Raw genomic sequence first — 25277 nt, forward strand, 5'->3', positions numbered from 1 at the left:
GAAAAACAATGTAACACTATAAGCAATATTCTATATGTGGCTTCAGCATTTCAGAGTGAAGTTTAGTAGCTTCAGCAGTCCAGCATTCTGAAGCATATGTGCAAATGTGTGGATGTGCAGTTATGCAAGTGTGGTGCAGAGTCCATCATATCCTTAACTGTTTAATAAGTTAAGGATACGTTGCAAAACAAAACATAAAGGGGTGTAAGTTGAAAAAAAAAAGTTTCTATTGAAATTGTTTTTTAGATTTAGGCAGCGTATCTTACTGTTCAATTCTTATCTCTTTGGTTATTCTAGATAAAATATACAGGCCCGTGGTCTGAGGATTTTGTAACAATTTCAGAAGCAAAGTCTTGATTTTAAACTCCACCTTTTTTTTTTCCTCCAACAACTCATAACTATCGTCTTCCAGATTTTATGTATTTTATTTTTATTTATTTATTTGTGTTCGTGACTTACGTTCGACTTGTGTCTACCGAATATTTTAGAATAAAATAAAAATAAGAAACCGTGGGCGTGACGCTCCGCCTTTCCGGAAAGTCGTCCAATTAAATCCCACCTAAAAAACCGGCGGACCAATAGGAAGGCCCGTTCTTGACGGGGTCGGTAACTAAGGACGGGGGTAACAGTTCTCTCGACAACAGCGTCCATGGAAAAGTGCCGCGAGTCCCTCCTGATGGTCGAGCCTTAGCAACCAGCGAGCAAACATGAGTTACTACAGCATAAGGTGAGCAGAACTCCTAATGTCGCTGTCTCCGGAGGCCTTCCGTGCTTCCAGCCGTCTAACTAGAAGCCGAGTGCCGTTAACCTATTCTGTCTGGCATAGAAAAAGCCCCAAAAAACTTGAAGTATCGCCGTCAACTTTTCTAAACGCAGCCCTGTGGTACAGTGGAGACCGACGTAGCTAACGTTAGCTTGTAACGGTAACCGACAGGATCTAACACCCCACCACCGGCATTGTAAGGGCATCGTTGCCATGGTTCTGTGTGAATTTTGCTTTTTTTTTTTTTTTTAATCAATGGTGGTTGTCAATAGGAGGCTATGTTGCCGAGTGAGCGTTCTGGCGTCATATTTAACGTTAAAGTCCCCCCTGTGGCATTATTAACGAGAGAAAGAACTCGTCTAGTTCGGGTTGAGCCACATATCCTAACAGTACACGATGAATCATTTGGCAAAAGCAAAGCGTAAAATCACTGCCAGGAATGTTGCGTCTGTCTTCGTTCGCTTTCTGATTTCCTGCAGATGCTAGATGTGACCTATACACATCCTCAAAGTTCTCTGGTTTTGATTTTTACAGAAGAGGGGGAAAACGCATAATCATGTCTGAACATGCCTTTAAGTAGCGTGGACCTTTTTTTTTCTTTCTTTTTTGTTGCTTTTTGTTTCATTTTAAATCCTAGACAGCTCCATAATGTTAGTAGCTAAGTCCAAGAAGAGTACGAATAAAATTGTAATTCTAAAAGATGGTATTATTATAATAATGCTTTTAGAATTTCTTTCTGTTTGTTTTGTTTTTACCGTCCAAAGCAGGGCTTTCCACCAACTATTGTTTGTTAATCTAATGAATCTAAACGGGTAGTTTTCCTCCTAAAGGTTTAAAAGCAATTTCATTAGAGATAAGATAAGATAGTCTTTATTGATCTCACAATGGTGAGATCAATAAAGTCCCAGATTAGGACACGAAACTGTCACATTTAGCACAGGCTGCTGCTAAAATGTACAATTTAAAGTAGGAAATGTATGTATGGAATGTCACCTCCTGCGCGACATAATAAATAAAGCAACATCAAAAAGTCTGGGTGCTCAGAATGCTAAATATGCTGCCGTTGGCGAGGACCTAAACTAAAGAAAGGTGGGCCATCATCTGTTTGTTTATTTTCTTACGTCCTTTACTTAAAATGTAATAATAGAAAACTTACATTTAATGGCAGTTACAGATGACTTGAATGTATTGACTCTACATAATATTTATGAGTTTATCTGGCTTGTATTCAGGATAACATGATTGCTGAATACTGCATCGTTGACATTGTTCACAGCAAAATTTATGGAGTTAGTTTGCTGCCAAAACGTTTTACACAAAAAAAATATGTTGCACACAAATAAAACTTGTTTTACACACAAAAAAATTTGTTGCACACAAATAAGACTTGTTTTGCAAACTGTCCCCTAACATTACACTCAAAATATCAACTATAAATTGTCCCCGAGTATAAAACGGTCTCTGCTCGCACAAAACAGCCTGTCCTCGACTACGAAACAATTCCACACCTCTGTGGCAATTCTCAAAGGAGAGTTAAAGATCAGGTCATCGTTTAAATACGTAATTTTTTCAAATGTCCGTTACACAGCATTTTTAAATCAGAGATAAAACTAAAAAGTGTCTTTAATTGAAATCGTACATGTTCTATCTGCATAGTTAGCTATTAACTTTTTTTTTTTTTTTTTAACTCGCCTACGTATGGGGTGATGCTGTCACCTGTGATATCACGTCTGTCTTCCTCAGCCAAACCGGTGCGTTTCAGTTTTTTCGAGTGCGCCCCCTGCTGTCGGGAAGTCTGAACAACAACTCTTAATGCATCACGTGACTTTTGGCAGAAATTTGCCGCAGAGGTTTGGAATTGTTTCGTAGTCTAGGAGAGGCTGTTTTGTGCGAGCAGAGACCGTTTTGTACTCGGGGGACAATTTATAAATTATATTTTGAGCGCAACGTTTGGGGTCAGTTTGCAAAACAAGTTTTATTTGTGTGCAACACATTTTGTTTGTGTACAACGTTTTGGCAGGAAACTAACTCCATAGCTATTCCTCGTTTGTGCGCACAGTCCTGGCGCGGTTCTGTTTCTTCGTTATTTCAATGTCCCCAAACTTGTTGAGTGGAAAGATCTCTGTACTATCAGACGTGGGCGTAAAGAACATCGGAATATCCTCCAGCTGGCCGAACGTATCATCGACAAGCACAGTTTGAATGCACGGCACCTGAAACTTTAAAGCCCTCCAGGTATCGCGTCCAAGCACCAGAGGCCAGAGCAGCGCGCTTGCATTCTGAGAAGGCTGCTGGGACCTGGTGGGAAACCCTCTGACTGCTGCTCTGGGTCTGCCGCCATGGGTCCCTGAGCGAGACCCTTGGTCCCCAGATGGTTCCCCCGGGCGCCGTAAGCTGCCCGCTGCTCCCTAAAACAGGGGTTTAAAAATGTACAATTGCGATGACGACTAAAAGTGTCTTCTTCTTGTGGTTCTGCATGCATCAGTATAGTGATGATTATTATATACACATCTAATAATAATAGAATCTGCACAGTTAAATACTAAGTAAATAGAATAAAGGAAAGTGGCTTCGGGTGGCTGAATTGTGGGACTTTATGAAACGTGCCAAAAGGCTTTTGGCAGCTTAAATAACTTGTGACTTAGGGATTTCTCTCGGCCCTGGGTATCATCTCTTGCCACCTCTTGCCACCATTTATGCCACCTGCGACAAAGCAAAAAAATCACCAGTCAGAACTTTACTTAAAGTTGTTTTGGACACACATAAAATGTTCAGATTCAGTCAGCGAAGAGGAACCCACAAACGAGGGGCAGGATCTTTGTCTGCTCTGTTTCATTTCCCCAACTCAACGCGGGCCCTCGGCACAGTGGGTTGGGAAAATCCCACCAACAAACACGGCGACTTAGAGCCGGACATACAGTTGCGACCATCCTGGGTATTTTTTTTATTTCTTCTTCTTTTTTTTTTTCTATTTCTCTCATGTTTCTTAATTCCCCTTTTTTCTCCGTCAGCATGACGGGAATAAACGGATCTCTGATCAGCACACCAGCTGGGTTGTGCAATCCCTTCGTGGACTCATCCAAGCTACACAGCCTGTGTGATAATTCACAAACGGCTGCTCGGGTGTTTGCAGACATCCAGCCGCAGAAGGAGATGGCTGCTGCTTTCGTCCTGAACTCTTAGAAATGCGTCACGCAGCACCGGGGAGGAATGTGGATGCTTCTGCTAATGCCCCGCGCTACGTTCTGAAGCGGCCGAGAAACTTGGCAGCTTTCTAGCTGCTGCGGATCCCACGCTGTTGCATCCTGGGAAGAGCTGCTTGAAAGTGTGACAGTTTTCATAACGGCGTGCCGATGCGGCGCTGCAGGAGCTGCTTACATTGGCTAGGAGATGAAAATGGAAGGTCAGTGTAGTTTGGCGGCGGTGTTGCCTTGAATCCTCCGCTGAGGGTGTAGGGGGCAGCAGTTTTCTGTGTAAACGTCCACTAAAATGTTTTATCATTGCCTCTGAAATGTCCAAGCCGCATCCCTTAGACATCGTAGGACCGTTTTTTAGTGTAAATCATTTCTAAAACATCTCTGCGGTGAACCTCAGCAGCTGGAAGTACGACTTGTGGCTGGGGGCTTTTCTTTCTGCAACTCCACACGTTTGACCCAGCGAAGGTCATTCTCACATCCCTGGAGATGTGTGTGTAAGAGATGTGTGTGTGATGCACCCCGTTTTCCCCGGACTGCTGGAGATTTCTGTGAATTTTCAGAAACATTTGGGTGCCCCCCCCCCCCCCCCCCTTTTTGTGGTGAATTGTTGTCCCAGGAATGTCTCGGCTTACGTTTCTTTCAGCACCGCATCGCTGTGGGGAGAGGCGCGTCGCGGAGGGACGATGCTCGCTTGGGAAACTGTTGTAATCAACTCTTATAGTTTATTTCCATCGTTTGTTTGGAGCTCAATAATTACCCCCTGCGGGGAAAGTTTCCCCCTCCTGTCTTCACCAGTTGCCTCCTGTGCAGTTTTCCTGCCGTCTCGCAGGACAAACGCGCAACATAAACCCGTTTTCTCGCTTTGGCAAATAGGTGTCAGGGAAAAAAAAGGGAGACTCTGGTCTCCTAGCAACTGTATTAAGGTCTCCACATTGTGTTTTTCTTTTTTTTTTTTTTTAGAAAAGGGCAATCTATAGGTTGCATGTTTATTGAATTCCCTTTGAAAAGCTGCATGCGCTTTTCCAGTGTCAAAGAGACGGACCTGAAAACCTGCCTCCTACGCAGGCAGTCGGGGTATAAAAGCTTTTTTTTCTTTTTGAAGACGCTCAACAACTTTCCACTATTGCGCACATAAAAGATGCCAGACAGAATTTGGGCATCTGTGGTTGGATAGACGCCCTGAATGAGTCAAAGGAAATGAGACGCAGCTGATTGCAGAAGCTGTCAGAAAGTCGCTGGGAGGGAATTGGACGGTAAAATAAGGTGACTAATAAAGCTGATGTTTAAAAAGTGCCCCTAGACAAGAGAAGTGAAAACTTTGAAAGAAATCCAATTGGAAAATACCATCTAGATGCAGCGCTTTACCCGTAAGTATACTCTCTGCTCTCAACCGTCCGGTCAGCTCGGGCTGGATATTCAGCGCCATTCTGTATTATTTTTATATATATATATATATATATATATGTTTCTCCAAATGTAGAATCTCAGTAAAATCACTTATCCACGTTTTAAACTGAGGGACCTTGTCAGTTTTCCACAATCTTAATATCACTTTCTTAGCTATTCTCATTCCATACACCAGTCGTTTGTATAGAAATGCTGCGGTTCCTAAGTGAAGGTGAATATCCAAACAGCCAGCTCCTCCTCCCATGCAGCCGTCAAGGAGTTTGTGGCAAAATTAATTTGAGCGCCATTCTTTTTGCCATCAACATTACAGCCTGATTCGCCGCGCTGAAGAAGGACACGTATGATGCTGCGTAGAGGCCGGCCGATATTTGTGTTGGTGTTTTTTTTTTTTTCTCGTATCAGTTTTCATTCTCCACTTCCTTCCCACTGAACAAAAGAAGCTCTGCTTTTTTTTTTTTTTTTTTTTTCTTCGACTTGATTGTTGACATTGGCTGGTTTGAACTCACGTTTTGAGACTTGTCTAACATTTGTTATCGTTGTGCAATTTTTATCCTGTAAACGGAGGAAGAAAAAGCGACTTCGGCTTCAGGAATCAGTCCCAAAAAATCGACAGCAGGTATCGGTTGGACTGATGGGCCAAAAAAAACCCCAAAAAAATAAATAAAAATAAAAAATAAAGCCCATTGGTCGACCTCTAATGCTGCCAGAGTCATATTTCATTGCGGGGATGATGTGCTCAGGGTGATGCCGAGTGCCGACCTTCAACCAAACGTGGGATTTTGCATTTATGCACTGCAAAAACGGAACTTAAAATAAGTAAAATGTTCTTAAAATTAATGTATTTGTCCTTGATATGAGCGGGTAAATAAGATGATTTGCCAATGGAAGAAGATTTTTGCACTTAAAATAGGAACAACTCATCTCCATCGTCTTATTTCAAGTGCAGGATGTCTAAATATCTTATTTTAGGGGTAAAAATACTCATTCCATTGGCAAATAATCTTATTTAGCTGCTCAAATCAAGGAAAAATATACTAACTTTAAGAACATTTTACTCATTTTTAGATCCGTTTTTGCAGTGTGCCAAAAGAGTTCACGTTTGGTCTCATTGGACCCGAGCACCGACCTGCTTAGGACGCTGTTCTGTAACCTCGTCCAGCTCCACCCCTGACCCATCTGCTCAGGGGTGGAGCTGCTTTTTCTCCAACAACCCTCTGCATTTGCAAAAAAAAAAGAAGCTGTATTTCTGCTGATATTGGATCCCACAGCGGTTAAAGCAAATGGCTTGCGCTGCTTTTTATTTAGTGATTCCAGAGTAAGAGGGGGGGGACAAAAACAAAGGCACTGCACACATGTACAGATTTTTATTTGTAAAGGCAAACTGAAAGCTGTGCAGCTTCTCCTTTTCAAAGTCACCTGAAACCCACAGGAACTAGATTAAAGCCTCCGGTTACAATCGGTAACAACCTTAACGTGTTTTAGGATACTTTTGCAAGGCACTGCGATTAAAAGGACCTCGCCCCCATGTGTGCCTCGCTCTTTCAGGCTTTTTGTTTGTGTCGAGGCGCTGACATTCAGCGCCGTCACTTCCATTCCAGCTCCTCCTTTGGTTTCTTGTGCGTGGTCTGAAGTGTGAAGTCATGGTAACGGCACAAGCCTCCCGACCTCGGTCTACCTCAGCGCTGGGTTACTGTCACCCCCCCCCCCCCCATGGGCGGGAAGTGGCGGAGCTGCTGCTTCGCTGTGATATCTGCCAGAGATCCGGGAGCGCGGAGGCCGTGCCGTCGGGTTGGACGGAGCACAAAGCTTTGCCACAAGTGGGAGCGCGGGTTTTTCTGCACCGCTGGGGGGGGAGGAAGTGGATTGGCCTTCGTACGCTCCCATCCATGGAGTCGGTAAAGACTGAAGGATCTCAGCCGCTCTACAGCCGCTGGTCGTACAGGTAGCAGACTGCCAATCCTCTCTTTTCTATTTGAGACGTGTGTTTCTGTTCATTTAACAAAAGAAGATGCTGCAGACGGGACTAAGCCATTCTACCCCATCTCCTATCCAGCTGTGTGTTTTTTTCTTCTTCTTTTTATACATCAGACTACAGGCTACTAGAACACAAAGTAGTCTTTGGCAGAGCTAAAGCTTGTTTTTATTTATTTATTTATTTTTATCCATGCATTGCCTTATGTTCCCGGCCAATCAGCTGGCAGGTGGACAGACTGACTTGCAGTCAACTCTTGTCCGTCTTGCTCATGTTTCTGCCGCCGTGTTGTTACTTATTCAAAGCGCCAGCTTGTGACTGTGCTGTGTTGTAACTAGAGTTGCTGTGTGTGTGTGTGTGTGTGTGTGTGTGTGTGTGTGTGTGTGTGTGTGTGTGTGTGTGTGTGTGTTTCTTGTACTTGCTGCAGAGCGGGAACATTTTTCACTCATTCTACTAATTAAGTGAGGACCTATCTTCAGTCCTTACTTTTTTTCTGGGCTACAAGTTAGGTGTCAATTAGGTTTAGGTCATGGTCAGGCCATAGAAAAGCTTGGACGTCCTCACTTTGCACTTTACACATGTGTGTGTGTGTGTGTGTGTGTGTGTGTCGTTGGCTGTCCGAATCGAACCGGCATCTAACATGAATGTGACGCTTAGATGCGTCTCTAAGAGAATGTCGTCTGTCTGTATTCGGCGAGGACGAGCTTCTGTTAACAGTCACACCGCCGTCAACCAATCAAACCGCTGGACACATTTATTAGACAACTTTCAACTGTGTATGAAGCAACCAAACAACGCGACTCGCTCAGCAAAGTCCAGCTGATTAAGAGTTTCAGGAGACAACTGATAAAGTGGGTTTTTCCCAGAGTGCCGTTCCCAATTGTATTAAAAAAAAAAAAACCTCCTTACATTAATTATAGTCTGAACTGAAGCTCCACACACTTTATTAGGTTCATCTGTCATGGTGAATCAGCCGGTTACGTGGCAACAACTCCACGGATTTGGGCAGCTGGACTTTGTGAAGACAAGCTGCTGAACTTCAAGCGAAGCGTCCGAATTAGAAAGTTAGAACGGTCCTCGTTGTACATGGCAGGGTAGAAACCACTGATCTACCTGGACCTTCACTTCCAGACATCGTTTGGGTTTACCGGGAACGCTTAGAAGAAGATAAGCACTCGTTACGGCTAAAGTCCGTGGGATAGCATCTCTGAGCCAACAACACGGGGAACCGTGTAGCAACAGAACACCGCTCTGGGTCGGTGCCGCTCCTGTTGGCTAAGAACAGGATACTTAAGCTGCAGTACGCACCGGGTCACCAAAACTGGACCAGACTGGAAAGATATCACCCGAGTAATAAGAGAACAGGATTAGTCCAACCTAAACCTCATATATATAGTTGCAATAATAATTCAGTTGAAACACTGTGGTTGGAATGATCTGCGAGAACATTAATAAACATGTAATAAACATCAGTGATTATTAGTCGTTGCCATTTTCTGCTTTGCCAGCCTGAAGTTTTGAAACGCTTTCATTGAAACGTCGTCTCAAAGCCCAGCTACTTCAGATGAGTCCGTGGCTGATAAGGAAACGCGAGGGTTCGGCTCCATCGTTGTTTCAGCTCGCTGTGGGCTTCTGGACGCCTAGTTTGCAGAGAATCCTGAGGCACGGCCACTGGGCTTCCCAGAGGCACTTTGGCCGTTAGGCAACTTGTTCATAGTCACAGTCAGCGGTGAAAGCAGAATATGTGGCGACCCGCTTCCTACAGGATTAGTGTTAAAATGTTCATCAACAAGCTGGCTTTACTTTATTATGCAATGCTGTACAGTTATACGTCCCTATTTTGATTACATGTGTATTTTTTAGTTTGTTAAACAAATTCTAAGCTCATACATAATTCTATTCATAAAATGGTCAAAACGTTGAGCAAAAGACCTCACACCCCTAAGTGCCTGGGTCCAGGTTCTGGACGTGCCTGTCTGTAAATGCACAGATCAGGTCGTGTCTGCAGATTTGAACCGACGCTGCTGTAGGTGTTGTGGCGATGACGGAGCTGCAGTCTCCATGGTTACTGGGTGACGGCCACCCAAGCCGTGACAGACGAATGAAACATTGATCGCTCGCAGCTCCAGTGAGACGCCTCCTAACTTAGTCTACGTGTGAACGCCTTTGAGAAGGCAAATGTGCTCCAGGATTTCTTTTTTTTTTTTTTTGCCTCGATCTCAACCAGTTTAACTTATGATATAAAACGCTAGAGAAGATCGAGTTTCTTTGATTGATTGATTTATTTTTTAACAAGGTTGCATCTGTGTAAAGACAGAGCCACTGTCCATATAGAAACTAATACAGCCACAAATTGATCATAAACTTAGGGCCGCATTCATAAATCTGCCGTTTTTGCGCTTTTTATTGAAATCGGGGAGGAATCACTTTTTAAATTGCTTTGCAGTTGAACTGCTGAATTAATAATAGTTTTGTAATGTTTTTTTTTGTAAGTTTTTTTTTTTTTATTGGTGCATCGTGACAACAGCGACACAATCATAGATAAAATGCATGCAGTGGAGTAGTTTCATTCAAAATGAGGACACCTAGGCTATGAATGGGTACGGTAATAAACTGTTATATGTTGGGAAACAAAAGGCAAGAAAGCGGATTTACCGTGGGCAAACACACTATGTGCCAGGTGGTGCTTTTTATTTTATTTTATTTTTTTATTTTTTTTTCAGAGCACACCAGGTAGGTTAATAGTTCGACTGACTCTGAACTCTGATTTGCACCCATTTAATGTCTGCAAATTGCTTTGTTTTTTTTTTTTTCTTACTTGTCCTACGATGGTTGTTTTTACTGCGTTCCTGAACTGATCAGCTTATTTTTACTCTCCACATAACCTTCTCTTGTGGCCGTTCCCTTTGTCCCCCCCGAAGACCTTCCAGCTCTGCCAGCTTCTCCTCAAACACAACATCAAGGTAAGTCCCAACGCTCGTCTCAAACTTTAACCCACGCCATCATCACAAAAGAAAAAAAACAGAGCAGATATGGCTAAACCTTTTAACAGCTGCTCTCCAGGAATCAAAATAACTTGAGGAAATTGAGGTAAGAGGTAAAAAAAAAAAAACCTTAGCTCTAGTGGATCAAGACAGTAATTTCACCATTAAAATTGCTTTATTTTTTCCAAGTCCCTCCCCCTGCTGTTAGGAGAGCGTTGTCATTTAAAGTGCCACCAGCAGCTTTGACGTGACTTCCGTTGCTTTTATAACTTGCCGAAGAGTTGGCCAGCCTCTCCCTGCTTAGTCTACCTGCAGGTTTTCCTACCACCCACTTGTTGAAATGGCATACGTGTAATTAAGAAGTGCTCTCGGTCTCAGATGCCATACGGGCCTCCCGGGGGACCCGTCGGCTTACCGGCAACAACACCGCAGGACGCATTAGTCAGTCCGCGGCGCTCACTTGTGCATGCTGATCGGTTCTGGCAGAGGGCAGCATAATAACCATGAGTCATGGCCGTGCCGACTAGTGGGGTACGCATTGTGACGATGGAGGAGTAGACGGCCCTATCAAAGCGCGCGCGGTTCTGTTTTGTGCTTTCAGAGCGGCTCCTCCTGAGTCCTGAACGCCGCAGCTGTAGATGCGACGGGAAGAGCAGGGAAACCAAAGGGAGCTCTGGGTGTTTACGAGCTTACCTGGTGCAGCCCACTGCGGCGCTGTCTCTTAACTTTGATCCTTCTCTACAAATAAAGTCGTTTCAGCCCACAAGAGCGTGTGATATTTAAGGGTGTACTCAGCAGGAAGAGATAAAAGAGAAACGAGAGTCGGTGACCTGTACGTGACGTCGGCCTGTGATCTGTGACTCACCCGTGTGAGTTTGATCCGGGTCACTGCAGGTCTCCGAGTCGGGACTGACGGCGGCGGCTGCTGCAGCCGTCCTCCCCACATTGTAGCTTAGCAACGTGTCCCTTCAGAAAGGCGCCGGAGATAAAAGCACACCAGCGCCTAGACCGCACAGCGGCCTCGCTTTCTTTATTCAGGATAATTTTCTCAGGGAGCGGTTCCGAGCTTCTGTCTGTGCAGCTCAGTGGGGGATTTGAAGGGTTCCATTAAAGACAATTAAAACGAAAACTAAAAATTGCGGCTTGTTTTTCATTTATTTCTTGTTTCTGTAGAAAAATGTGCCCGACCTTGCCTCATGTTTGCTTTTCCTCTGCAGCGGCGTTGAAGATGACGGTGGCAGTTTGATGCAGCAGAAGCTGGAAAGACAGGTGAGAACGCCCGGCGTAACATGTGGCCCATCACATGGTTTCTGCTTTTTGTTTTCCTGCAGCGCAGCTTGTGATGCGTTGGGCTAGATCTAGCTCCACAACAAAAACAACTTAATGAAAGAGAACAAGTGTAATATGGCTAAGACATTACTTGGAGAGCATCAGAATTTTTACCCTCACAAAGGGCACATAAGAAGGGACACATTCTCTACCTGAGACGCTTCGTATCCAACACCCGCGCTTTCTGTGCTCACCGTGGTGTTAACCGCCTGCCAGTGTCCCTCAGCCGTGTGTTCCTTCTCTTGGACGTATGATTCTTGTCATAATCTTTTGGTTAAAAAACTTTTTGGATGAAAAGACTACAATTATGGTGGCTGTGGAGCGCTCCTTCAGATCCTGCAAGTTTACCTAATGTAGTAGTTACCCTATTAGAAATATATATATATAGGCATTTAAGCCTCTTTCTGAACAGGAAAATTGTTAAGAATATTTGGAAACAGTTTTCAAAACCGACATTTATAACCTGTGTTTGTAGCAGTAAAATATAACTAAGAAGAACTAAAGAATCAGACAAACTTTCCTTTCTGCACGTTCCCTGTACAGCAGCTTTTTTCTGCTGACACAGATTTCTCTATAGCCTTCCATCGCCTTCTGGTGTCCCCCAGCATATTATCACCCCATATCTGGAGAAGCATGTGACATTTTTATATCGGTATGACGATGATGACAGGATATGCACCAAATGTGTTGCATATTTCTCTTTCAGAGCTCCTTTTTTTACTCTTTGCAATGCATTGTGTCCCTTCAGCAACCCGTTATACCCACATAACCCTTCCGTTTGACTCGCTCTCTTCTGAGCCACCGTAGAAGCCTTCATCCCAAACCAAGCTGCAGAGCTTTGATTTAACACGGCTCTCCTCTATCTCACACTTTGCGTGTAGCTGAGCTCTCCTTCTTAGAGGTGAAAAGATGAACGTCATGATAGATTAATAGGATTTCAGAAAAAAAGGATTTACACCAGAGACCTTTTGTCTTGGATTTATTTTCAGACTGACAGAGGGAGGGGGGGGAAAAAATGCATGTTTCACTCAGAGTGCACCTCCTGTCCCCCGTTATCTCTCCCCTCATCCCAACGCTAATGGTCGCTCATTCAGTTAGCAACGGTGACTGCACAGAAACACTCTGCTGCTTGTTATGGTGAGATGGGCCCTTTTTTTTTTTTTCTGTCAGAGGACCACATTATGCAGAGGAGGCCATCAGCTTTTCCATTCTGAGCTTCACAAATGAAGACAAAGGCGACCCAGCATTCATTTTGTCTGCTTCCATTTCCACCCGAGCTCCTGGGGAATATATGGAATCTGCAGCAGTTTTAATTTAACAGGATCATTAAGTTTGCCGGATATTTTTTTTTATATCCACAATGGAGCAGGTTTGTCCATTTCATATTCTATGTTTTTGCATATCTGTGGAAACCAGGAAAAACTCTGGCAGCCCTTTTACTAGCAGTGCTTACATGTCTCTTTCTTGCTTTTGACTAATCTCGTTTTGCATCCAGTAACATTTTGTGTGCGTACGCTCCTTCTGTTGGACCGAAATCAGCTAGAAACAGGGTCAGTGTCTGCTTTGAGCAGCATCCTGTGCCCTAATTGTCTGCCTGATGTTTGGGTTCACACAGGAAGGACCGTGAACGCCTTAATGAAGTCACTTCCTGCTGTGTAAATGCCAACGTCTCGGTCCTCACAATGGATACGATCAAAATAACTCCTTCATAACAAAATAAGCTTCTGAGTCTCGATCACATGTTGAAAGCTTGTTCCCCTTGTTGAATAAAACGCAAGTCCACTGGGATACAGAGAGGTATGATAACAGCCCTTCCTGGTTCCTTTACAGTTTCAAGAATTTAACACACCATAGAATCCTTGTCATTTGTTGCAATGATAAGAGGCTCATCTAAGCTCTTACGGCTTAAGAACCCATTCGGTAAAACTCATTTCATCAAGGTAATCTTAGGGGAAGTGCTTTCTTCTGAAAGCATGCTTACTAGTACATCTGAAAAAAAAATCGCAATATTGTGTAAAAGTGCAATATTTCTTGCCAGTCATCTCAGATAATAAGACTCATATATTATATAAAATCATTACACATAGAATTAATTATTCCAAGCCTTTGTTTCATGTAATTTTGATGATTATGGTTTCCAGATAATAAAAAGCCAAACGACAGTGTCTCAGAAAAGTAGAATACTGTTAAAAAGTGCATTATTGACTTTAAACGGTCTGGATCAGTGGGCGACACAATGATGGGAAAGACTGCTGACTGGACAGACTCAGGACAGAAGACGGTCATCAGCAACCTTCACAAGAAGGGGAAGCCACAAAAGGTCATTGTTGAAGAAGCTGGTTGTTCAGAGTTCAGTTTCCAAGCATATTAACGGAAAATTTAGTGGAAGAAAGAAGTGTGGAAGAAAAAGGCGCAACAGCAACAACTTTACAAGGAGCTGACTGAGGCTGTAGTCGGGGCATTAAGAGCCTCCAAGCATCAGACGTGGGCCACACATGTTGCATTGTTTGTATCAAGCCACTCCTGAAGAGAGTAGAAGTGTCAGAAGTGGACAAAAGGAGCTGGTCCAAAGTCCTGTTTCTAGGTGAACGTAAAGTCTGCATTTCATTTGGAAATAAAGGTCCCTAAGTCTGGAGGAAGAGCGGAGCGGCACCAGATCCATATTGCTTGAAGTCCCTTTGTGAAGTTTCCACAGTCAGTGATGGTTTTGGGTGTCATGCCATCTGCTGGTGTTGGTCCACCATGTTTTCTGATGACCACAGTCAATGCAGCCGTCTACCAGGAAATTCTAGAGCACTTCCGGCTTCCCTCTGCAGATAAGCCGCATGGAGATGCTGGTTTTATTTTCCTGCAGGACTTGGTACCTGTCTGCACACCCAAAGGCACCAAAAGCTGGTTCCATGACCAGGGTGTTCATGTTGCTGGGAGTTCTTGCGATAACTGGTGCAATATTGATGAAGTGCCTCATAATTTTTTTTTTTTTTTTTTGATGGGTCTAATGTGATATTCTAATATTCTGAGTTTTCATTACCTGTAATCCATAATAATCAACATGCACTGGTGAGCTATAGAGTAAAATATGTCAAGCTTTTATGTGTAATAGATCTCTGTACAAAATCTGTTTTACTTTCTGAAATGACTCATAAAAAGGGAACTGCACTAGATATTTAATGCAGTGCTTCTAAAGTAACAAAATTCCACACACAGACATGAACAAATGCGTAAAAGGTCTTTTAGTCGCAGGGTTCACTAACAGGGTTCTTAAAAAAAGTGACCAGTAGCTGAAAGAACTGGGCCTCGGTGTTGTGTCATTTTTATAAATATGTCTAAAATAATTAAATGGTTCAGGATATTTATTCTAAATTCATTTAGCATGAATACGTATGTATAAAAGGTTCAGCGTCTGATTCTCTCTCCCACTGAATAAATCCACTCAGATTAAAGGTCTTAATCTCATGTTACTGCAATAAAATCTGAAATTATTTTAAGGCTCGTTGTACGTTTCTTTTTTTATTTTTGCTAGGGGTGCCGATAAGCGCGTACACATCTGCTTTCTCCAGATTTTCACATGAGATTTGTAACAGATGCGTTTGTGTTTTGCCAAAAGGAAAGCCGGTAAAGCAGATGTCCTCCAGATCCTCACTGTTAATTCAACGACTAATGAATTATGAAATAGCTTTGTTTTTTTTGGTCTCTTCCATCCCACTGAACAGCATCACTCACCAGGATGTGTTGTTGTGCACTTGGCACACTAATTAACCTGCTTGCATAATCCCAATGGCTGCTCTGACCACAGTCTGGTCGGAGGATTAGTCCGTACAGCATAACCTCGAGGAATTTTCAGCCGCACATTGGATTAAGCATCCCTGTTTTTCCATCACGCTCCAGTACCAGGTGCGATGCAGACCTGTTTTTTTTTTTTTTTTTTTGTTCTAATTAGAGAGCTTATTTTCAGTGTTTACTGGGAGACACAGGCTGCATCTCGTCATCCATGCAAATGTAATTACCCTCCGCCGTGTGAGCTTTTCCACCTGAGCTGCATTCAGCCTCTTCACATCAAACGTTGGGATAATATAAGCGGGACGGTTCCGTGGGGTCGGATCTCAGCGCCTGAGCTTTTTTCCATGACCGGTGTGTTTACAGAGGGCGCTGCTGGAGCAGAAGCAGCGACGGAAACGTCAGGAGCCCATGATGGTCCAGCCCAACACCGAGACCCGGCCCCGGCGGTACCGGACGCGGCGCGGAGAGGAGCAGGACCCGCTGGTGGAGTCTCAGCTCGGCTCCGGCAGCGACGTGGTCATCGACGGTGAGAGAAACCCGCACGGGACGGGCCGTTTTGTTTTTGAGTGGTCGGAGTCGCACGAGATTTTGGCTGGAAATTAAAAAGCTACAGAAGTTGCACTGAGAAGGTCTTTAACTTTATGTAGAATCCGATTAAAAGCAGAAAGTGCTGCCGCCGTTCCTCTTTTATTGAGATGCACCGATCAGACTTACTTTGTCGATACCGATTTCTGGTTTTCTTCGAGATCTGACCTGATGATGCTGAGCTTTTTTCCAAGGACTAAACCACATGTAAAGCCAGTTGCCTAAGCTTTGTTATATTTCAGCAAATCAATTTACCAAATGTTTAATAGAAGGTGATGCTGGTTCCATGAATCCAATGTAAAATGAAAGGATTACAACGTACTCCCCCATTTTTGTATAAATGCAAAACAACGTGACATTCACACTGATTGTTGATGCATTTATAGTCCAGATTCAGTATTTGTGTGTTTAAGCAACATGAACAAAAAATCTGAGGTAATTTTTAATATCTGAGCTGCTGGTCCGCGGTCAGATCAGCAGGTCAGGAGAACACAAATAGGATTTGTATATACATATTTCTGTGTTTAATAGAATGAATAAAAACCTTATTCTGCTTTTTATGTTTTATGTATAGTTTGTCTCAGCCAAACAAACTTGACTCCTTAATTATAATTAAGAAAAAAGCTTTAAAAAAGCTTTTAAAAAAAATCTGTGTATTCTGACTTGCTGAAGTTGCTGCTTTTAAACCAGTTTATTTTCATTTACCCCTTCATCAATGTTTTACTTTTGCAGCTTTGGTCCTTTTGGATGTTTCATACATTCTTTCACGATTTCTCTTTTAAAATCATTTTTCATGTGTTTGTTGTATTACTTTTTAAAAACCGGTTGTGCTGCTCCTTAGATCTATATCTACCAGCACGAGGCTCTCAGAGCTCTGTTGGTTTTAATCTGGCATATTTTATAATAGTCAATTAGGGATCTCAACCACAATCAGTGGAAATGACGTTAAATATAGATTTGTTATTATTTAATATTATTTATTATTTACATAATTTATCCAAAAATACTTAGCTACCAAAAGATTTAAAATGACGTGTAATGGTTAAATACATGGGAACAAAATAGAAGTTGGTTGGGACAAAGTGGGTATACGAATAAATACACAAAGGGCTGAATTAACACGGACAGATAATAGAAGAATTCAGAGAGTAACTAACTGCTCTCCCCTGTTTAAGGTATTGATGGACCGGCAGCCTTCCTGAATTCAGAACCCCCTGATGTGGGAACGAAAATCCAAGTTCAGTCAGCGAACCAGTGCCAGTCTCCTCAGGCTGCTCAGGCTCCTCATCAGCCTCCGTCTCAGCGCCAGTCACCTGCAGCCGAAGAAACGGAACGAGACGGAGACACCGAGACGCTGCTGGAGCCCAAGACAGACATCCAGGAGCTGCTGCAGAGGGAAGGTAAGCTCTGGGCCCGACACGCTCCTTCGGTCAACAGATGCCGTTATGTTTTTGTAGGATTTCAACCCGCATCTCCACTGAAAGATTTTTGGCGTTTCACAGTGTTTCAAACTGATATTACAGGAAATGATGAATGGTGATATTTTCTGTCAAACACAAAAGCTGAAAGAAAAATTAAAAAACCTAGAGAAATTAAATGTATTCAATACATAATTCCATTTAACAGCCCAGAAATCACTTTAATGTGAAACTGTTTCTATTCATGTTTTTTTAACACCAGCCCTTGAACTGTAACTTACACAGAGGTTCTGAATGACCTGATTTATTGCGGTCCAGATCATTAATCTGTTGTAAAGTTTGGGTTTGTCCTCCTGGTCCATTAATCCGTCCACTTTGGGTAATGCATCAGCACAAGGAGCAGCGACACAGCCCCCTCAGCATGATGCTGCCACCACCACTGAGTTAATACCTGTCATTATGGCCAAGTAGGTCAAACTGCACGCCAACTGACCATAAAGAAGAAAAAAACAATAATAATTCAATGTTAGTATCGCCACCTCCTGGTGCATCATAGGTATCGCAAAATTTTTTGACCGGAATTCCAGGACTTCCAGGAATTCCAGAAAATCTAAATGGTTAATTTAGATTTTTTGCTTTAATACTAGTGGACCACCACCGCTGCTGTCTGACAGTGAATTAAAGAGGGATCCAGCTGCATGTTGGCGGTGAAACCAGTGACCAAAGAGCAGACAGGCAGAGAGAGCTTTGGTCTGCTAGAATCATTTCACGTCTGCATGACCGCCTGGCTGCCGGTCTTAAGCCTCATCAAATGAAACTGGCTGTCAGCAGTTCTGGACATTTACACACTAAGCAGTGCTGAGAAACTCTTTTTCTGATTTAAATGATTCAGTAATTAAAGAATTACTGAGTTACTAAGTTTTTTCAAGTTTTTTCAATACTTGCATTGAAGAGCAAATACCCCCGGATAATTCCAGAGAAACGGGCTTCCCTTCTCTTCTACCCTAATAATATCTTGAAAATGTTTTAAGAAATTAAAGATAAATCTTTATCCACTGGAGAGACGCGTTTGTAAAGAACTGAAGAAGCCGTCTTGCCCCAGAGGATTTCCACAAAGACTCCTTTTCCCCCCTTCGTCATGTCTCGTGTTATCTGTGCTCACGCTTTTTGGCTGCCGTCTTGCAACAGGTCTGTGTGGAAGCATGAACTTCGACGAATCCAGCGAGCAGGAGGAAGAGACGGACGAGGAGCGGATATGTTCTCCGTCCTCCCACGGCGACGTTCCCAGACCCGCCTCTGCTTCTAGCGGCAAAAACATTCCTGTGAGCTGCTCGGCATCTTCCACCAGTCCCTTACCATCTAATCCAGATCACCCCAAATCACAACGCTGCATCGTTTCCTCCTCTCTCCCCAGGAGACTGCGATCCCTGGATCGCCTTCTGCAGAGAGCGTCCTTGCAGATGCGGCCAACCTGGAGGAGTTCGTGCTGTGCCCGGCACCTCGCGGCATCACCATCAAATGCAGGATTACCCGGGACAAGAAGGGAATGGACCGGGGCCTCTACCCCACCTACTTCATGCACATGGAGCGAGAAGACGGAAGAAGGGTGAGCGAACGGAAGCTGCTTCTATAACCTCCCTACGCAACAGGTCCGACGTCAGGTACCTGCTCTTAATATAAAGGCCTCTCTGTCTGCAGGAGTTTTTGTTGGCTGGAAGAAAGAGAAAGAAGAGCAAAACGTCCAACTACCTCATTTCAGTGGATGCCACAGATCTGTCACGAGATGGCGAGAGCTTCATCGGTAAACTGAGGTGAGCTGCTCCGTCTCTACCGGGATGATGGCGGGGGAGTGGTGACAGGTGAAATGCAGCCGGCAGGTTTGGGTGGAACGTACAGAGACCGTAGGAATATTTTCATTATATAAGAATCAAATTTTTTGGTTTTCACACATAAAGTACATCTTAGCAGAAAAGTGCTCCCTTTTTGCTTTTTCTCAATTAGAATCAAGAGTTCATAAATGTCAGACTAGGGTTTTGATTTATCCGTCGTGTCCTTGGGCACCTTGATGGTGAAAACTTTATTAGTCGATTCAATCGTACAGTCCAAAATTTCCACGTCTCCTTCTCAAAACTTGGTACGTGGCCTCAGATGTAATGCCTGAACCCGTTTCCTGGGTTCTCCAGTGAGTCAGCCCACACACTGCCACCAACTGGGCAGGTTCTGTAATTGCATAAGCTGTCCGGCATTGTTGGCAGTCGTGGGAAGGGGAAAGCGGTGCAGAAAACATGGAAAAGATAAAATAGTAAAATAGGTAGGTATGCAGAATATATCTGCAGCAAAACTGGGCCGATATTAATAACTGATCTTGTTTTTGTGTGTGTGTGTGTGTTTAGGTGGGGTGGCGGTGGGGGGCATGTGACAGTGGTAGTAGTGCACCGCAGTGTTGTGGGGTGTTTAGCTAAAACAGAGAAGCAATCTGAGTGCTGTGGTTGTTTCACTGTGTTAAAAGGATCTGTAAGATTAATATTGGTTATTAATCAGCTCAAAGGTTTATATGGGTGCATCCCTAAAGATGGAGATAACGCAGGTAACGGTGCCAATGAATGTCAGTCAGAAAACGAAGGACAGGCATATGATGTGATGGTGTGGAGCTTAGGGAGCTGGGAGAGCTAAGGAACTGCCCTCTCACTGTGCTGTGAGGGATGTTTGCCCCCCCGACACATCCCTTCAGTTTTCGTTATCGTCCCGGTCAAAAATATTTTAATATTAGAGAAAGGCAGTCTGAGAAAATATCCAACAAGCAGTTTTCAACTGATTTTATTCAGTCGTCAAGAGGAACAGCTATCCAAACCGAAAATCTGATCTTCTAAAATCATAAATGAACCCGTGAGTACGCTATTTATTTAGCCGGGCTCCATGTCACAGAACCTCACTACAGCATAAAAATGTCAAAAAGCAACACCTAATCTAAAAAAGAAAAATGTAGAAACACAGTCACTAGCATAGATCAGTCTGGAAAGGGACTTTGGGATGCCAGCGAGCCACCGTGAGAGCCACGATCTACAACCAGAGAAAATATGCAGCAGGGAATCGTCCCAGGAGAGGCCGGTCAGCAGAAATTACTCCATAAAACCAACCCAGAGCAGCTTCTAGAGCTCTGCTGGCCTCACGGCCTCAGTTAAGAACAGAGTTCACCATCCACCAATAAGAAAACGGGCAAAACATCCTGATGATCCCCAGGAAAACATGCTGTGGCCCGACGAGACAAAAGTGGAACCTTTGGGAAGGTTTGTGTCGGGTTCCGTCTGACAGCGTTTCAGAAACAGGTAGTGTGAGGGTAAGGCGCTGCTTTGCTTCTTCAACACCTGGACGACATAATCGATTGAGTCCTGAACTTTGCTCTCTACTAGAACGTCCTGCAGGATGGTGTCCAGAATACAGTGGGAGCAGTGAGGCTGCCTCTGACCGACTTAAAACAAATGCAATGACGTTATGGAGTGGCTTAGCCAAATCTGGACTTAAATCCAGTTCAGATACGGTAGCATGACCTTAAACTCCCCATTCATTCCTATTTTTTAGTGCTTTCCACTCAGTGTTTCTTCCTTCAGCCCAGCTGCTGCTAGACTTTAGAATCTCTGCTGCTCTCAACAAACCCAATAAGGGTTTCCAACGTCTGGTCCTGAATCGTTCAGTCTCTCAGATGCTGATGTCCATCTGCGCACACTTTAGCTCCTCCGGGTGTTGCTTGTACCATCATGCATATTTCCTATTTCTCTCACACCGGCTGCTGTATTTCCTGTGTATAATATTTAAATTTTTACCGGAATATTTTATATCCAATAATTGTGCGAAACGTTTTTAATGTGTTTATATCCTTTGCCTGTCTGATAAATTAATCCTGTGTTGATTTAGAACTAACATTAGATTACCTTGTTCTTTATTACCGTCTCGCCTGAATTGCCCCCATGGTGGGACAAGGAAGGTATAACTGGACTTATGTGATTCATTTATTTGTCAAACATACGGAAAGCTCTATAAAAAGATGTATTCATCCCAAAAGGTGATTGAAAACGGGTCTAATCCTGAACGGGGCTATCAGAACTCATCCATGAAAAGGTTAGATATACCTGCCTCCTTTTTTTTTTTTTTTAGACTGCGTTTTGTTATAAGCACGCTTGAAATCAGATCTGAAGCCGGCCTCAGAAGGCTTGCAGCCTCGACACCCTGAAAGAGAGATGCATGTATGAATAAACAAGGATCAGAACCCACAGTGGATCTAGTTACTCCAGGAGCCAGTAGCTGCTGAGCTTTAAGTGGTTCAGCACCAAGTGCAATCCTTTGATCTGCAAAAACACGTGACCAACTGGGAAACCTGAAAACAAAACGTTGAATATGTGCGTGTGGTTTTCCTTTTTTGATCAGATCCAACTACACGGGCACCAAATTCACCGTGTACGACAACGGCACCAATCCCTGCAAAAACCTCGGGACGCTGCTAGAGGAAAGCAACACGCGCCAGGAGCTGGCAGCTATCTGCTACGTGAGTGGACGGCAGACAGCGGAGCTCGTGCCTACTGCGTCCTTTTAGGCGAAATCGTCACGTTCTCTGTGCCTTTTTTCTGTTTTTTTTTTGGCAGGATACCAACCTGCTGGGCTTCAAAGGGCCGCGTAAGATGACCGTCGTCCTCCCAGGGATGAACATGAACTTTGAGCGCATTCCCGTGAGACCTCAAAATGTGAGTCCAACCCAACATTTCCTCCTAACCGGGCCGCGTTGCTTTGTCTCATGGGATCATTTGTATGAATTCAGCTAAAGAAACCCATTTCGTTATACTTTATTCTGGTGGTTTGTGACAGAAGCACACAGAGTATTGCAAAATCCTCAAGTGGAAGGAAAGCGCTACATTTATTTAAATTTTTTCACAAATAAAAATCTGTAAAATGTGGTCCACATTTGTATTCCGCACCACCGCCAAGAGAGTCTGCAGACGTCGGTTTTCAGGTCTTGGCAGAAAGTCACAAACCGATTCTAGGCCCGGAATCTGACTTTTCCGTTCTAACAGGTGAATAAGATTTATTTTACACCAGCCGAGTGGAGCTCTGGCGGTATGTTCAGGCTCGTCGTTTGGTTTGCACCACAGTCTAGCTCCGCCCGCCCTCCCATCCGCTCTCCTGATTTCCCCCCGTCACCGCCGGAGGAAAGCATCCCCACAGCATGACGCTGCCACCACCATGTTTTACAAATTTGTGATAAACTTCCGGACTTGCTTTCTTTTTACCATGAAGCTTTTGGCTGCGTCTTTGATTAATATCTGATGTGTCTGTTTCAGTTGCTTTGCCAACTAATGACCTCATCCTGATAGTTGTCCGCAGCTTTCTCCCCGAGCTGTCAGCTCTTTTCTTTGGATTTCGGTTCACTGATGTTCTCTAACAAACCGCTCAGACCTTCCCTGGTTCGCTCAGTTCCTGCTGAGATTGAATTACACACAGAGGGACCGTCTCTGTTGATTCTTCTATTGGACGTTTGTCTCTCAGGGTGTCATCTAGGTTTATCGCAGTAACGAGCACCGACAACAAAGCCACACCAGATCACCTTATTGAAACCACGAGTCATTTTCTTTTCCCCACTCACAAATAAACAGGAGTTTGTGTTAAATCCCGGGAAAATGCGTTAAAAGTCTGTGGTTGTGAAGGGTGTAATTACTCCTGTAAGGCGCTGGCAGAGCATGAGCATGGATATGTGTGTGTGTGTGTGTGTGTGTGTGTGTGTGTGTGTGTGTGTGTATATGTGTGTGTGTGTGGCAGGAACAGGAGAGCCTGGTGGGCAGGTGGCAGGGCAACGGGATGGAAAACCTGATCGAGTTACACAACAAGGCCCCCGTCTGGAACGACGACACCCAGTCGTACGTCTTGAACTTCCACGGCCGCGTCACCCAAGCGTCGGTGAAAAACTTCCAGATAGTGCACGACAACGACCGTGAGTTTTTTTTTATTATTTATTTATTTTTTAGTCCAGATTGATTTCCAGCCCTTGTTATGAAGTTCTTACCGCTGCTACCCGGTGGTTATTTTGTGACGGCGCCCCTCTGCTTGCTCTCGCCCCAGCTGACTACATCGTCATGCAGTTTGGGAGAGTCGCCGAAGACATCTTCACCCTCGACTACAATTATCCCATGTGTGCTCTCCAAGCCTTTGCCATCGGGCTGTCCAGCTTCGACAACAAGCTGGCCTGTGAGTAGCAGGAAGGATGCGCTGCGAGCAAAACCGCGTCTCCTTCAGCTGCTGCCGTGTTTTGTTTTTTTTTCTGGGTTTTTTTATGTTGTAATATAGCTTTCCGTGGGGAGTTGAAGATGATCCGATCCATCTGTGTGCAGCTGGTGTTTATATGTAAAAAGACATGTACAGGTTAAAAGGGAAATGATAAACTCCATTATCTGATGAAACACTACGTATAAGGAGAGCTGATGTCGTGCTTCTGAGCTCGTCTGAAGATATGTGGACCGATCTTGTATTCTCTGTGACTATTTAATCCTGTTTTGGTCTTTTGGTTCGGTGCTTTTACAGCACATTACTTTCTCTCTGGCACCATCTTCAGGACAAACTATGTTAATCTGCCTCAACAGAAGAGTGGGGTCAAATTTTTATTTTATTTTTTTCCCCTTTTACTTTAATTAAGAAATCATCAACATATCCTTATGACCACTAATTTAAATCCCTCTTGCTATGCAGCGTCATTTATTCTTGTGTCTAAGGTGCATTTTAAGCAGACCGTCTGTGCATGTGTCCAGACTTCTCTTTTTTTTTTTTCTCACTAACATTTATCTCTTGTCTATTCAGCTTAATTACAAGAAGAAACATAAATGCAAACTTGCACATTTTAAGACAAAAACGACACACATGAACTGTTGTTTTTATGCCTTTAGCCAGTATAGAAAAGATCATAAAGACAATCTTTTTTTATTTCAGCTAAAGTTAAAACACTAGTGCGCTTTTATTCTGGTGGTCAGATACACATATTGGTTTTTTTTTTGTTTCTAAATTATGTTTAATGGGCATTAATCAGAAGAGCCAAACAGAAGTTAAAACAAATTTTAAAACATATTTAGTTCCTCTCTACATTATAACCGGCTGTGTGTCGATACTTTTTTTTATTTTTATCATTTTGTACTGATTCAGGGTTGGTTGAAGCTGACAGAATTTCATTTTAATCCACAAACATGGTAAAAGTTACACACACAGGCTTAAATACACTGCTCAAAAAAAATAAAGGGAACACTAAAATAACATCCTAGAGCTGAATGAATGAAATATTTTTATTTAATACTTCTGTATTTCTTGACATAGTTGAATGTACTGACAACAAAATCACACAAAAACAATCAATGGAAATCAAATTGATTAACCCAGGGAGGTCTGGACTGTGAGACACACTACAGGCATATCCAACTTTGATGTAATGTCCTTTAAAATGCATAACCCTCACCTGTGGACGTCAGGCCCTCACACCATCCTCATGGAGTCTCTTTCTGATCGTTTGAGCAGACATATGCACATTTGTGCCCTGCTGGAGGTCATGTTGCAGAGCTCTGGCAATGCTCCTCCTGTTCCTCCTTGCACAAAGGCAGAGGTAGCGGTCCTGCTGCAGGGCTGTTGCCCTCTTAGGGTCTCCTCCACGTCTCCTGATGCACTGGCCTGTCTCCTGGTAGCGCCTCCATGCTCTGGACACTACGCTGACGGACACAGCAAACCTTGTCACAGCTCTCATCGATGTGCCATCCTGGTTGAGCTGCACCACCTGAGCCACTTGTGTGGGTTGTACATGCCGTCTCACGCTAACACTAG

General features: G+C 43.6%; 1 protein-coding gene across 3 annotated transcripts; it reads left to right on the forward strand.

The window, feature by feature from the left end:
* Nucleotides 1-611: 611 nt before the first annotated feature.
* On the forward strand, nucleotides 612-25059 carry zmp:0000000711 (tubby-related protein 3). 3 transcript variants are annotated; one of them, XM_012879012.3, is made up of 12 exons: nucleotides 612-727; nucleotides 10261-10302; nucleotides 11541-11592; nucleotides 15796-15958; nucleotides 17193-17417; nucleotides 18624-18757; nucleotides 18850-19041; nucleotides 19134-19246; nucleotides 21858-21975; nucleotides 22073-22171; nucleotides 23241-23412; nucleotides 23541-25059. In XM_012879012.3, the coding sequence occupies exons 1-12, from the start codon at nucleotides 708-710 to the stop codon at nucleotides 23672-23674; spliced, it is 1464 nt and encodes a 487-aa protein (XP_012734466.2). In that variant the 5' UTR covers nucleotides 612-707; the 3' UTR covers nucleotides 23675-25059. The 3 variants fall into 3 exon arrangements, with proteins under 3 accessions (XP_012734466.2, XP_036005086.1, XP_021180407.2); XM_036149193.1 differs by lacking the exon at nucleotides 612-727 and adding an exon at nucleotides 7076-7309; XM_021324732.2 differs by lacking the exons at nucleotides 612-727; nucleotides 10261-10302; nucleotides 11541-11592 and adding an exon at nucleotides 12691-13021.
* The last annotated feature ends 218 nt before the right edge of the window (nucleotides 25060-25277 follow it).

Source organism: Fundulus heteroclitus, chromosome 17 (assembly GCF_011125445.2).
Source record: "Fundulus heteroclitus isolate FHET01 chromosome 17, MU-UCD_Fhet_4.1, whole genome shotgun sequence".
Lineage (NCBI taxonomy): Eukaryota > Metazoa > Chordata > Actinopteri > Cyprinodontiformes > Fundulidae > Fundulus > Fundulus heteroclitus.

Coding starts and splice junctions, on each gene's coding strand:
- zmp:0000000711 (XM_036149193.1), top strand. CDS start 7,254: ATGGAGTCGGTAAAGACTGAAGGATCTCAGCCGCTCTACAGCCGCTGG. Junction 15,959..17,192: donor CAGCGACGTGGTCATCGACG/GTGAGAGAAACC, acceptor CCCCTGTTTAAG/GTATTGATGGACCGGCAGCC. Junction 18,758..18,849: donor CTAGCGGCAAAAACATTCCT/GTGAGCTGCTCG, acceptor CTCTCTCCCCAG/GAGACTGCGATCCCTGGATC.